Below are 13,642 nucleotides of genomic sequence, written 5' to 3' on the forward strand. Positions count from 1 at the left end.
GGCAATGGGGCCCATCAGACTGTGCATGCACTGCCACCTGACCGTGAAATGCAATTGGATTGGAATTTTTAGACAAATGTGGTTCCGGAGCTATCCTGTGGATATGCCATTAAAGTTCCTTGACCACAAGTCGACATCACGCCAAACGTCTCTCTTACAAGAAGTATGAAAGGGTGATGAATGCATTATCCTCCTCTATTTGGAAAGGTATGATCAGTGGAGACTCCTATACATACGATCCCTTTAATTCCAATATAAATCAAATTATATTTGATTATATTATATTGTCATCATATTGTAAAGTGACACGTAGTGTTACATTTCAATATTCCTCTAATTTATTCTAGTCATTCTGGAGAAATACAAGCTGTAGTTTGATATCTTGATACAATAATGCTGAAGCAGTAAATTGTCAGACTATGTGGTAGGGAAAGGCTTCGTGCATGCCATCCCCAATGCAATTCAATGATTTTACCGCAGCGCCCTCTAGCGGCGCGTTCACAAATCTGCAGGCAGAAGTTGTGCGCTCCTGGATGACAGAGGCCGGCTGGCATAGGAAGCACAGAGAGCAGCACTGCTGGAGCAGCCAAGCCGCAAGGATAGCAGAGCAGAAGCGCAGAGCTGCTGCAAAGCTGAGCCTGCAAACAGCTGAAATATTCCATTCACGAGACAACTTGGACCGTCACAGAGAGGGGGGCAGATGTGAGGGGGCGCTGCAGCAGCATCAGCACTATCAGAGGCCAGGAGACTGGAGTCAGCACGGGGAGCAGCTGCTCCGAGCATTTGTCACTCGGGACCCTTCCATTTTTTGCAAGCGCCAGACACATTCAGCACCTTGGACAGCAGCACATGGGATTGACGGGTCGGAGCGCAGCAGGCTGGGACCTCCGAGAGCTTCAGCACCTGGGATAGCAGCGCTGGAGAGCCACAGGAGCGCAGCAGCCTGGAAATCACAGCAACTCCGAGAGCAAGTGCAAGCCAACACATCGGGGATAATCACCAGTGATCAGTGTGAGTGTTATCAGCACCTAGGACAGCAGGACTAGTGATCAGTGTGAGTGTGGTCAGCACCTAGGACAGCTGGACTAGTGATCAGTGTGAGTGTGGTCAGCACCTAGGACAGCAGGACTAGTGATCAGTGTTACTGTGGTCAGCACCTAGGACAGCTGGACTAGTGATCAGTGTTACTGTGGTCAGCACCTAGGACAGCAGGACTAGTGATCAGTGTGAGTGTGGTCAGCACCTAGGACAGCAGGACTAGTGATCAATGTGAGTGTGGTCAGCACCCAAGACAGCAGGACTAGTGATCAGTGTGAGTGTGGTCAGCACCAAGGACAGCAGGACTAGTGATCAGTGTGAGTGTGGTCAGCACCTAGGACAGCAGGACTAGTGATCAGTGTGAGTGTGGTCAGCACCTAGGACAGCAGGACTAGTGATCAGTGTGAGTGTGGTCAGCACCTAGGACAGCAGGACTAGTGATCAATGTGAGTGTGGTCAGCACCCAAGACAGCAGGACTAGTGATCAGTGTGAGTGTGGTCAGCACCTAGGACAGCTGGACTAGTAATCAGTGTGAGTGTGGTCAGCACCTAGGACAGCTGGACTAGTAATCAGTGTGAGTGTGGTCAGCACCTAGGACAGCAGGACTAGTGATCAGTGTGAGTGTTATCAGCACCTAGGACAGCAGGACCAGTGATCAGTGTGAGTGTGGTCAGCACCTAGGCTGCAGGACTAGTGATCAGTGTGAGTGTTATCAGCACCTAGGACAGCAGGACCAGTGATCAATGTGAGTGTGGTCAGCACCTAGGACAGCAGGACTAGTGATCAATGTGAGTGTGGTCAGCACCTAGGACAGCAGGACTAGTGATCAGTGTGAGTGTGGTCAGCACCTAGGCTGCAGGACTAGTGATCAGTGTGAGTGTGGTCAGCACCTAGACTGCAGGACTAGTGATCAGTGTGAGTGTGGTCAGCACCTAGGACAGCAGGAGTAGTGATCAGTGTGAGTGTTATCAGCACCTAGGACAGCAGGACCAGTGATCAATGTGAGTGTGGTCAGCACCTAGGACAGCAGGACTAGTGATCAGTGTGAGTGTGGTCAGCACCTAGGACAGCAGGACTAGTGATCAATGTGAGTGTTGTCAGCACCTAGGACAGCAGGACTAGTGATCAGTGTGAGTGTGGTCAGCACCTAGGCTGCAGGACTAGTGATCAGTGTGAGTGTGGTCAGCACCTAGGACAGCAGGATTAGTGATCAGTGTGAGTGTGGTCAGCACCTAGGCTGCAGGACTAGTGATCAGTGTGAGTGTGGTCAGCACCTAGGACAGCAGGATTAGTGATCAGTGTGAGTGTGGTCAGCACCTAGGACAGCAGGACTAATGATCAATGTGAGTGTGGTCAGCACCTAGGACAGCAGGACTAGTGATCAGTGTGAGTGTGGTCAGCATCTAGGACAGCAAGACTAGTGATCAATGTGATTGTGGTCAGCACCCAAGACAGCAGGACTAGTGATCAGTGTGAGTGTGGTCAGCATCTAGGACAGCAGGACCAGTGATCAGTGTGAGTGTGGTCAGCATCTAGGACAGCAGGACTAGTGATCAGTGTGAGTGTGGTCAGCACCTAGGCCACAGGAGTAGTGATCAGTGTGAGTGTGGTCAGCACCTAGGCCACAGGACTAGTGATCAGTGTGAGTGTGGTCAGCACCTAGGACAGTAGGACTAGTGATCAGTGTGAGTGTGGTCAGCACCTAGGACAGCAGGACTAGTGATCAGTGTGAGTGTGGTCAGCACCTAGGACAGCAGGACTAGTGATCAGTGTGAGTGTGGTCAGCACCCAAGACAGCAGGACTAGGGATCAGTGTGAGTGTGGTCAGCACCTAGGACAGCAGGACTAGTGATTAATATGATTGTGGTCAGCACCCAAGACTGCAGGACTAGTGATCAGTGTGAGAGTGTGGTCAGCACCTAGGACAGCAGGACTAGTGATCAGTGTGATTGGTGGTCAGCACCCAAGACAGCAGGACTAGTGATCAGTGTGTGATCTGCACCTAGGACAGCAGGACTAGTGATCAGTGCGAGTATGGTCAGCACCTAGGATAGCAGGACAAGTGATCAGTGTGATTGTGGTCACCACCTAGGATAGCAGGACAAGTGATCAGTGTGAGTGTGATCATCACCTAGGACAGCAAGACTAGTGATCAGTGTGAATGGGGTCAGCACCTAGGATAGCAGGACTAGTGATCAGTGTGAGTGTGATCAACAACTAGGACTACTGATCAGTGTGAGTGTGATCAGCACCTAGGACAGCAGGACTAGTGATCAGGATGGCTGTGCTTAGCACTTGGGACAGCAGTACTAGTGACCAGGATGGGTGTAATTAGCATCCATGACAGCAGGACTAGTGATCAGTTCAAGTGTAGTCAGCACCTGGGACAGGAGCACTAGTGATCAGGATCAGGATGACTGTCATCTGCACCTAGGACAGTGTGTGATCAGCACCCGGGACTGCAGCACTAGTGATCAGTGTAAGTGTGATCAGCACCCTCGACAGCAGCACTAGTGATCAGTGTAAGTGTGGTCAGCACCCGGGACTGCAGCACTTGTGATCAGTGTAAGTGTGGTCAGCACCCGGGACTGCAGCACTTGTGATCAGTGTAAGTGTGGTCAGCACCCGGGACTGCAGCACTAGTGATCAGTGTAAGTGTGGTCAGCACCCAGGACTGCAGCACTAGTGATCAGTGTAAGTGTGATCAGCACCCGGGACTGCAGCACTAGTGATCAGTGTAGGTGTGATCAGCACCCGGGACTGCAGCACTTGTGATCAGTGTAAGTGTGGTCAGCACCCGGGACTGCAGCACTAGTGATCAGTGTAAGTGTGGTCAGCACCCAGGACTGCAGCACTAGTGATCAGTGTAAGTGTGATCAGCACCCGGGACTGCAGCACTTGTGATCAGTGTAAGTGTGGTCAGCACCCGGGACTGCAGCACTAGTGATCAGTGTAAGTGTGGTCAGCACCCGGGACTGCAGCACTAGTGCTCAGTGTAAGTGTGGTCAGCACCCGGGACTGCAGCACTAGTGATCAGTGTAAGTGTGGTCAGCACCCGGGACTGCAGCACTAGTGATCAGTGTAAGTGTGGTCAGCACCCAGGACTGCAGCACTAGTGATCAGTGTAAGTGTGATCAGCACCCGGGACTGCAGCACTAGTGATCAGTGTAAGTGTGGTCAGCACCCGGGACTGCAGCACTAGTGCTCAGTGTAAGTGTGGTCAGCACCCGGGACTGCAGCACTAGTGATCAGTGTAAGTGTGGTCAGCACCCGGGACTGCAGCACTAGTGATCAGTGTAAGTGTGATCAGCACCCGGGACTGCAGCACTAGTGATCAGTGTAAGTGTGGTCAGCACCCGGGACTGCAGCACTAGTGCTCAGTGTAAGTGTGGTCAGCACCCGGGACTGCAGCACTAGTGATCAGTGTAAGTGTGGTCAGCACACAGGACTGCAGCACTAGTGATCAGTGTAAGTGTGGTCAGCACCCGGGACTGCAGCACTAGTGATCAGTGTAAGTGTGATCAGCACCCGGGACTGCAGCACTAGTGATCAGTGTAAGTGTGGTCAGCACCCGGGACTGCAGCACTAGTGCTCAGTGTAAGTGTGGTCAGCACCCGGGACTGCAGCACTAGTGATCAGTGTAAGTGTGGTCAGCACCCGGGACTGCAGCACTAGTGATCAGTGTAAGTGTGATCAGCACCCGGGACTGCAGCACTAGTGATCAGTGTAAGTGTGGTCAGCACCCGGGACTGCAGCACTAGTGATCAGTGTAAGTGTGGTCAGCACCCGGGACTGCAGCACTAGTGATCAGTGTAAGTGTGATCAGCACCCGGGACTGCAGCATTAGTGATCAGTGTAAGTGTGGTCAGCAGCACTTGTTATCAGGATGAGTGTAATCAGTACCAGGGACAGCAGCACTAGTGATCAGCACCTTGGACAGCAGCACTATTATGAGTGGGATCAGCACCCTGGACAGCAGCCGTAGTGATCATGATAAAGAGTGATCAGCACCTTGGACACCAGTACTAGTGATCAGGATAAATATGATTAGTATAATTTTAAATTAACATCTGAGAAAAGAAGCAATGTGTTCGTATATTCGTGGATCACCATGTCACTAGTGTCAGTATAAATGTGTATCAGGACCTTTGACTAGTATTGGATTAAGTGTGGATCACTATTTTTTTATGTTTCAGCCCTGGGCTTGATGTGAATACACAGCGGTGCAGCATCTGTGGTAACAGTGCAGTTCTGAACAATAGCACTACTGTCAATCACGAGCACTACTGGTTCATCACTTTGGCAGCACCTACATTTGACATCAGCGAGGTGTCTCACATTACAGTGCCTTGGACTGTGACATCAGCACATTGGCTTGCAAGAGGCTCACCATACAGTAATATTTCAGAACATCGCAGCACAAGTATTCTCCAGGACTCTGGGTGGCACTAGGGACCATCCCATAAAAGAGCCTTAACATTAGAGACTGAAGCAGACAGAACTCTCTAAGGAACATTTCAACCAACACATCACTGCAATTCCTTCAACCTTTATGGATGTCAAAGCAGCCCCCAATGGTGTGGCAACCATAGAAGATAGAATCTTAAGGATCACCGGATATTATGGTTATTACCCAGGTTACTCCAGCCAGAAACGTAAGATTATTACCCAAATTCCTTAATGTGTCTGACATCTACCTTGAGCTTTTCTAGATCATTGCAGTGCATGTACACAAGCCAACAGATGGAGGTGTATGGGTGATATATTAATAGGCATACTATGGCATTCCGGAAGTGTGTATGCACTGCATGATACATGCCTGGTTGTGGCAGATGATTAATGCAGGCAAAGTGTGATGTTTGGGTTTGTAAGGAGAATTGTTAGACCTCCTGAGGTGCATGCAGTTAGTTGTTTATTGCATGAGGTCTAAGGCACTGCACAACATTGGCATTCAGAATCTGGAATAAATAATGTAAGACGGTGACAAATTGCAGAAAACCTTTAAGTAAAGGTTGGGGGATTATTGGCAGAACCATGAATAAATGTTCTTAAAGCATCTCCCATGTATTGAACACCTTCCTAACAGATTGTAGTTCCACCGTAGATTACCCAAGACTCTAATGTATTAGTATTGGATCTCATACCTATATATTGTAGACTCAAGTAAGAGAATTCTATCTATCTAATATCTATCTGTCTATCCATCCATCCATCCATCTATCCATCCATCTATACTGGTATCCATCCATCTATCCATCCATCCATCCATCCATCCATCCATCCATCCATCTATCCATCCTTCTATACTGACATCCATCTATCTATCCTTCTATCCATCCATCCATCTATCCATCCTTCTATACTGGTATCCATCCATCTATCTATTCTTCTATCTATCCATCCATCTATCCATCCATCTATCCATCCATCTATACTGGTATCCATCCATCCATCCATCTATCCATCCCTCTATACTGGTATCCATCCATCTATCTATCTATCTATCCTTCTATCCATCCATCCATCCATCCATCTATCCTTCTATCCATCCATCTATCCTTCTATCCTTCCTTCCATCCTTCCATCCATCCATCCATCCATCTCCATGACTATATAATGTGACAACCCATTACGCTAACAACTTCAGCAGATTTGGATATTGTATCTTTATCACATCTATAGTTTTTTGTTTTTCCTTTCCTTTAATCATTGTAACGTCAGAAATGAGACAATGTATCTAGAAATAACTTTTAACCCCATTCAAAATGATGTGTCTGTATGTTGTGGTCTAGAGAGACTTCCCGTATCTTGACGCCCACTTACGTTGTGGGGGATGGCTCATCCAAAGCTCCATCCACAGTGCGGGGCCTCCTACTACACTGGGTGGGATCGGAGCGAACGCTGATCCAGATTAACCCCTTAAATGCTGAAGTAGCGAGTGTAAACCTTACAAGGAACAACTTAAAAAAAAAAAGAAAACGTGAAAGAAAAACTAATGAGTTAATAGACACCCCAAAGTCTACTATTAAAAAATATAACCTGTCCTGTATAGGTTTACATCATGTGTCGATATCAACAGAAAAGTTAAAAAAACAAATTGCACTTTAATGAATCAATTAAAAACATTCCAAAAATGCTTTTTGCTTATAAGGTTACCCAAATCAGCAAATTATGACCTTTCATGGGAATAGATGATATGTTTCTGATTGCTTGGGGTCCCAATCAGGGGCGGACATATCATTGGTGCACCCAAGAGCTAACCGGGCCCATTTCTACCTCCAAAGGAGGAAAAATTGTAAATTTTGATATGTTATTAGACTGAAAGGGGCTCATATACTGTTTTTGCACTGGGGCCCTTTTCTGTCTGTGTTCACCAGTGGTCCCACTGCTGGGACCCCTGTCGATGCTATGAATGGGGTCTTGCCTTGGTTTATTAGTATATTCATTGTCTATGTGACTGCTGGACATAGGCAAGTAGAGCGCTTTGTTACTTCCAGCAGTCCCATAGACAATCGATGATCAATCAAATTCTTGTGAATGTAGGTCAGTTATGAAAGGGGTTAACAATAATCATAATACAAATGTTAAAAAAGATTCTGTAATTTAATGGAACATGTAATAATTTGTGTCTGATTTCAATCTCTTTGAAAAGACATTTGTGTGAAATCAATGGTATACAGATGAACAATTCGGCTCAGTGGAAGTCTAAGGACATGATATTATGGCACTGTACAAATATGGAGGAAGAATGAAGCCATAATTTGCTCATCTGCATAAGCTACTTTGCTTCTTTTGCCAGTTGTCCTAGTAGTAACCGGCACGGTACAGCCATTATCTCTAAATATAAGAAGGTATTGCTGATGGTGAATGATCCTATCACATGGAGTTTTGCACAAACTTCGCCGACTGTCATGGCGTCGTTGGGCTCTGTTCACATTGCAGATTCTGACACTCTGCCTGATGGTTTCTCTGGTGCCTGGGGTCAGCACACGCAGACTCAGGCATCAACCTGCTGTGTGCTGATTCATAGGCAGGCTAGAGGGAGTTAATTTCTGGTAGTCTGCTTGATATGCACCTTTGATCACATGTGGTGGGGTACCTAATCCCATCTGCTCCCCTCCTATTTATGCTGGATGAAATCTTCTACCCATGCCAGCTATAGTCTATTGTGTGTTGGTCTGTGAGGTTTGGCGTAACAGATTTTATGGTGAAAGTGTTGCTTTTTGCTTGGAGCAGCTGTGGAGTTTACCCATGTTGTCTTGTTGCTTTCCCTCCTTATCTCTTATTGTCTTATATGTGTGTGTGTGTGTATATTTGTGTGCTGAGTGACAGCGTTTTGGTTTACCCTTTCTGTCTATTTCTGTGGGTTTCATCTCACTCCTGCCCTGTCCCTCCCTGGGGGAGGGGATATCTGATCAGGATTGATCAGGAACATGGCCAGGAAGGAGACTCAGGCCTCTCCACCATCAGGAGTATCCCTGAGATTAGGGATAGCTTGGGGCCCCCTAGCTTAAGGTTCAGCGTAGGAGCCCCGATTTCTGATATCCCATAGTTATCATGACAGATCCCTCTACATATGATTGAAAGAAATACTGCAGGAAAAGCTAATATGATGGGTTAGAGGTAAAATTTCTTGAGTCAAAAGCAGCAAAGTTATTAACGTCTTACATGATTTCTTCAGACCTTGCATGAGAATTAACACAGCATCAGTTTTGTGACGTGTTCCTTTAAGATTTAGAAAGTAACATTCCGAGTTGGAAAATCAGACAATGTTGTGAGTTCTAAGTCTAGGAAACGACAGATCACAAGTATTTATAGCAGCCTCTTCCAGAGAGCATCTTTCCTTACATTTACTAATGGATATGAAAGTTGTACGCCAAAATGAACAAACTGTCTTAGCATACTTGAAGTATATGTAGTTAATTGTGGGTTCAGGATAATTGGCTCGTTACATAATTAAACATTCGGTGGAGTTGCTAATTAACTTTTTTTTTTTTAAATTACTGTTATCAGTTCATATAGAGAAAGTGATGTTTAAAGTGAAGGTTGATCCTAAGGTATAAAGAAATGCAATTTCATAAGTGAATAACGCAACATTTTATAATGTGTAATTAACTTTATGCCTAATTCGGAACAATATAAAGATGAAGTTTGCTTGGAAATATTGTAATTAATCATTTACTATAATGCATAGCAACAGTAAACATCCATAGCAGGGCTATATACAGTTGAAACCAGAAGTTTCCCTCCACTCTCTATAAAGACACATCTGCAGGTTTTTCCCTCCGTTCTCTATACAGACACATCTGCAGGTTTTTCCCTCCGCTCTCTATAAAGACACATCTGCAGGTTTTTCCCTCCGCTCTCTATAAAGACACATCTGCAGGTTTTTCCCTCCACTCTCTATAAAGACAAAACTGCAGGTTTTTCCCTCCGCTCTCTATAAAGACACATCTGCAGGTTTTTCCCTCCGCTCTTTTTAAAGACACATCTGCAGGTTTTTCCCTCCGCTCTTTATAAAGACACATCTGCAGGTTGTTCTCACTATCTGACAAGAAATCATAATAAACCTTTCCCATTTTAGGTCAATTAGGAACCTAACTTATTTATATTTACCAAATGACAGAATAATGAAAGGCATTTTTATTACTTTATGCAAAGTCAAAAGGTTCCATCTAATTCATTAGTGTTTGGTACCATTGCCCTTAAACTGTATGGAGTACTTTGCACACTACGACATCGCAAGCAGATGGTAACGATGCCGAGCGCGATAGTCCCTGCCCCCGTCGCAGCTGTGATATCTTGTGATACGTAGCGAAAATTATCGCTACGGCAGCTTCACATGTACTTACCTGCCCTGCGACGTCGCTCTGGCCTAAGGGGGCGGGTCGTGTGGCGTCACAGCGATGTCACACGGCAGGCGGCCAATAGAAGCAGGGGGGCGGAGATGAGCGGGACGTAAACATCCCACCCACCTCCTTCCTTCCTCATTGCAGCCGGGACGCAGGTAAGGTGATGTTCCTTGCTCCTGCGGCTTCACACACAGCGATGTGTGCTGCCGCAGGAACGAGGAACAACATCGTAACATCGGTCCTTCCGAAATTATGGAAATGACCGACGCTACACCGATCATACGATTTCGACGCTTTTGCGCTCGTTAATCGTAGTAAGAAGGATTCACATACTCCGATGTCGACAGCGACGCCACATGTGCGTCACTTTCGATTTGACCCCACCAACATCGCGCCTGCGATGTCGTAGTGTGCAAAGTATCCTTTAGACTTGAGTCAAATGTTTTGGATCTCCTTCCACAAGCTTCTCACAATAGTTGGTAGGAATTTGGGCCTGTAACTGAGCCATGTTTGTAGGTCGCCGCTCGCACTTATCTCTTCAGCTTTGCCCAGAACTCTTCAGTAGGATTGAGTTCCAAAACATTGACTTTGTTGTCCTTAAGCCACTTTGTAACCAGTTTGGCATTTATGCTTCGGGTCATTGTCCATTTGGAAGACCCAAACTTTATGTTCCTTGCTGATGTCTTGAGATGTTGCTTCAGTATTGCCGCATAATCTTCTTTCCTCATGATGCCATCTATTTTGTGAACTGCACCAGTCCCTCCTGCAGCAAAACAACCCCACAACATGGATTCTGTCACTCCTGTGTTTCACAGTTGGGATGGTGTTCTTAGGCTTCAAAGCTTCTCCCTTTTTCCTCCAAACTTAACTATGGTCATTATGGCCAAACAATTCAATTTTAGTTTTGTCAGACCACAGGACATCTCCAAAGATTAAGGTCTGTGTTCCTGTGTGCATTTGCAAACATTAATCTGGCTTTTTATGTTTTTTTTTGGAGTAATGGATTTTTCCTGGCAAAGTGGCCTTTCAGCTCATGTTGATACAGTACTCGTTTCACTGTGGATAATGACACAATCTTACCAGCTTCCACCAGCATCTTCACAAGGTTGTTTGCTTTTGTTCTTGGGTTGCTATGCACATGTCTGACCTAAGCATGTTCATCTCTGGTACACAGAACCTGTCTCCTTCCTGAGCAGTATGATGGCTGGACATTCCCATCTTGTTTGTACTTGCGTATTATTGTTTGTACAGATGAACGAGGCACTTTCAGGTATCTGGAAATTGCACCTAAGGATGAACCAGACTTGTGCAAGTCCACAATTCTCTTCCTGAGATCTTGGCTGATTTCTTTTGACTTTCCCATGATGCTACAAAAAGAAGCAGTGTGTTTCAGGTGTGCAATAAAATACATCCACAGGTGTGCCTCTAATTAACTCAGATGTTGCCAATAAACCTATCAGAAGCTTCCAAAGACATGACATCATCATATGAGCTGTCCCATATTGTTTAAAGGCATAGTGTATGTAAACATTTGACTTTGCAGAAAGTAATAAAAATGCCTTTTAACATTCTCTCTCTCATTATTCTAGTATTTGGCAGATATAAATAATTTTGACCTAAAATAGGAAAGGTTTATTCTGATTTCATGTCAGATAGTGAGAAAAACATGCAGATGTGTCTTTTTAGATAGTGTATGTATTGGTCTGGTTTCAACTGTATGTCCACTATATGGCAAATTTATTGACAATCCTGTACCTTTTTTTTGTATCAAAATGGGGCAACTTTAGTTGTACATCATTTCTGCGCATAAAAATTCTTTTGAAAAGTTAGTGTGAAAAATGAGCATGTTTAGATTGAAAGGGAATCGGTCAGCAGGTTTTACTAGCCAATTTGAGGGGAGCATGATGTAGCGGCTGAGACTCTGATTCCAGTGATGTGTCACTTACTGGGCTGCTTGCTGCAGTTTTGATAAAATCCCTTTTTTCTCTATTGCAGTTCTACCTGTTTTCTGTATATTCCCGCTCACACCACTGATTGGCAGCTTTGTGTGTGCACAGAATCTTTCCCACAAACCCATATGTCATTCTGCTCAGCTTCTCCTTATCTATACCATGGTGTTCACAGATCATACAGCATGTGCAATGTGACAGGTTTCCATTAAAGTGGTTGTCTAATCACCTGGCAGCTATTGAAATGACTGGTCCGCCATGAATTGCGCAGCCTATATGAACTGGGTCATCTATGACTAATATATAATATATTAAAACATGCAGAGAAGTGTTAGACAATCTCAGAAGGAGAAGTGTTAAACTGGATGTATGTATATTTTGAGTGACGGTAACTTTTACTCATTACAATGGCACTCATCATCGGAAAGGTTATTGGAGTAAATTGGAATGTTTTTGTCATGAGAGGAAGTTTTGCTTTTGGCTGTGTTGCATCTTTACATTTAGCACTTCAATATAGAGATGTTTATCCACTTTTTACACTACCTGATACTTTTATAATGAGCCAAAAATCCAAAATCGCCATTTTTGTTTACTGCCGGTGACAGCACAACTAAGTGTACCGGCAGTATTGCAGAAACTGCGTATTATTGCGATACATAGGACAACCAGGAGTATTGAATGCAAAGTTAATGTCCTTATTTTAATAATACAATACACACATAATATAAAAAAATGTAAAAAGGTAATTAAAAATGGACAAGTTAATAAAAAAAACCCACACAACCAAAGAGAAGGATATTAATTGGTGATCGGCATAGTATAGATGATGATAGAGGGGACTAAGTTGAACCAATGTCGTGATACATAATGTGTGTCTCTACATAAAGTGCATGTGCATCAAATATTTGACTAGGCAGAAAAAAAAGCCACACTCAGTGTATACAGAGGGTAATATAAAGTGTTAAAAGGCTGCAATAAGCTGTATAAATCAAACCTTACCAATACTAGCTGATCAAGGTAATAGAAAACCCAACTCTTTGGCTGCCAGAACCCCAACGTATGTTTCGCTTCTTTTGGGTTAGATTTGCTTCATCAGGGGGACAAACGTTATTAAGGGATAGCCAGGGATTTGGGATTTCTGATACTCTGATAGGCTAGTATAGGTAAGGTCTGATTTATATGGCTTATTACAGCCTTTTAACCGTTTATATGACCCTCTGTATGCGCTGAGTGTGGCTTTTTTTCTGCCTAGTCAAATATTTGATGCACATGCACTTTATGTAGAGACACACATTATGTGTCACAACATTGGTTCAACTTAAGGCCCCGTTACACGCAACGACATTGCTAACGAGATGTCGCTGGGGTCACGGAATTCGTGACGCACATCCGGCCTTGTTAGTGATGTCGTTTCGTCTGACACCTACGAGCGACCGCTAACAATCCCAAATACTCACCAAATCGTTAATTGTTGACACGTCGTTCATTTTCAAAATATCGTTGCTCGTTCTGGACGCAGGTTGTTCGTCGTTCCTGAGGCAGCACACATTGCTACGTGTGACACCCCAGGAACGATGAACAACAGCGTACCTGTGTCCTCCAGCAACGAGGTGGAAGTGACGTTTATGCGGCTGCTCTCCGCCCCTCCGCTTCTATTGGTGGCCTGCTGTATGACCTCGCTGTGACGCCCCACGAACCGCCCCCTTAGAAAAGAGGTTGTTTGCTGGCCACAGTGACGTCGTTAGGAAGGTAAGTTTGTGTGACGCGCACTACCGATATTGCTCGTCACGGGCAGCGATTTG

General features: G+C 45.2%; 1 protein-coding gene across 2 annotated transcripts in view; it reads left to right on the top strand.

Moving 5' to 3' along the window:
* The first annotated feature begins 514 nt into the window (after positions 1-514).
* Positions 515-13,642, top strand: part of SLC35F4 (solute carrier family 35 member F4) — a 304,748-nt gene continuing 291,620 nt past the window's right edge. Inside the window, exons 1-2 of one of the 2 annotated variants that reach the window (XM_075330919.1) lie at positions 515-1,011; positions 5,236-5,694. In XM_075330919.1, the coding sequence (XP_075187034.1) occupies positions 5,592-5,694 (103 nt within the window). In that variant the 5' untranslated portion in view covers positions 515-1,011; positions 5,236-5,591. The remainder of the gene's footprint in view (positions 1,012-5,235; positions 5,695-13,642) is intronic. The other variant, XM_075330921.1, reaches the window with a different exon arrangement.

This window comes from Anomaloglossus baeobatrachus, chromosome 12 (assembly GCF_048569485.1).
Source record: "Anomaloglossus baeobatrachus isolate aAnoBae1 chromosome 12, aAnoBae1.hap1, whole genome shotgun sequence".
In the NCBI taxonomy this organism is placed as follows: domain Eukaryota; kingdom Metazoa; phylum Chordata; class Amphibia; order Anura; family Aromobatidae; genus Anomaloglossus; species Anomaloglossus baeobatrachus.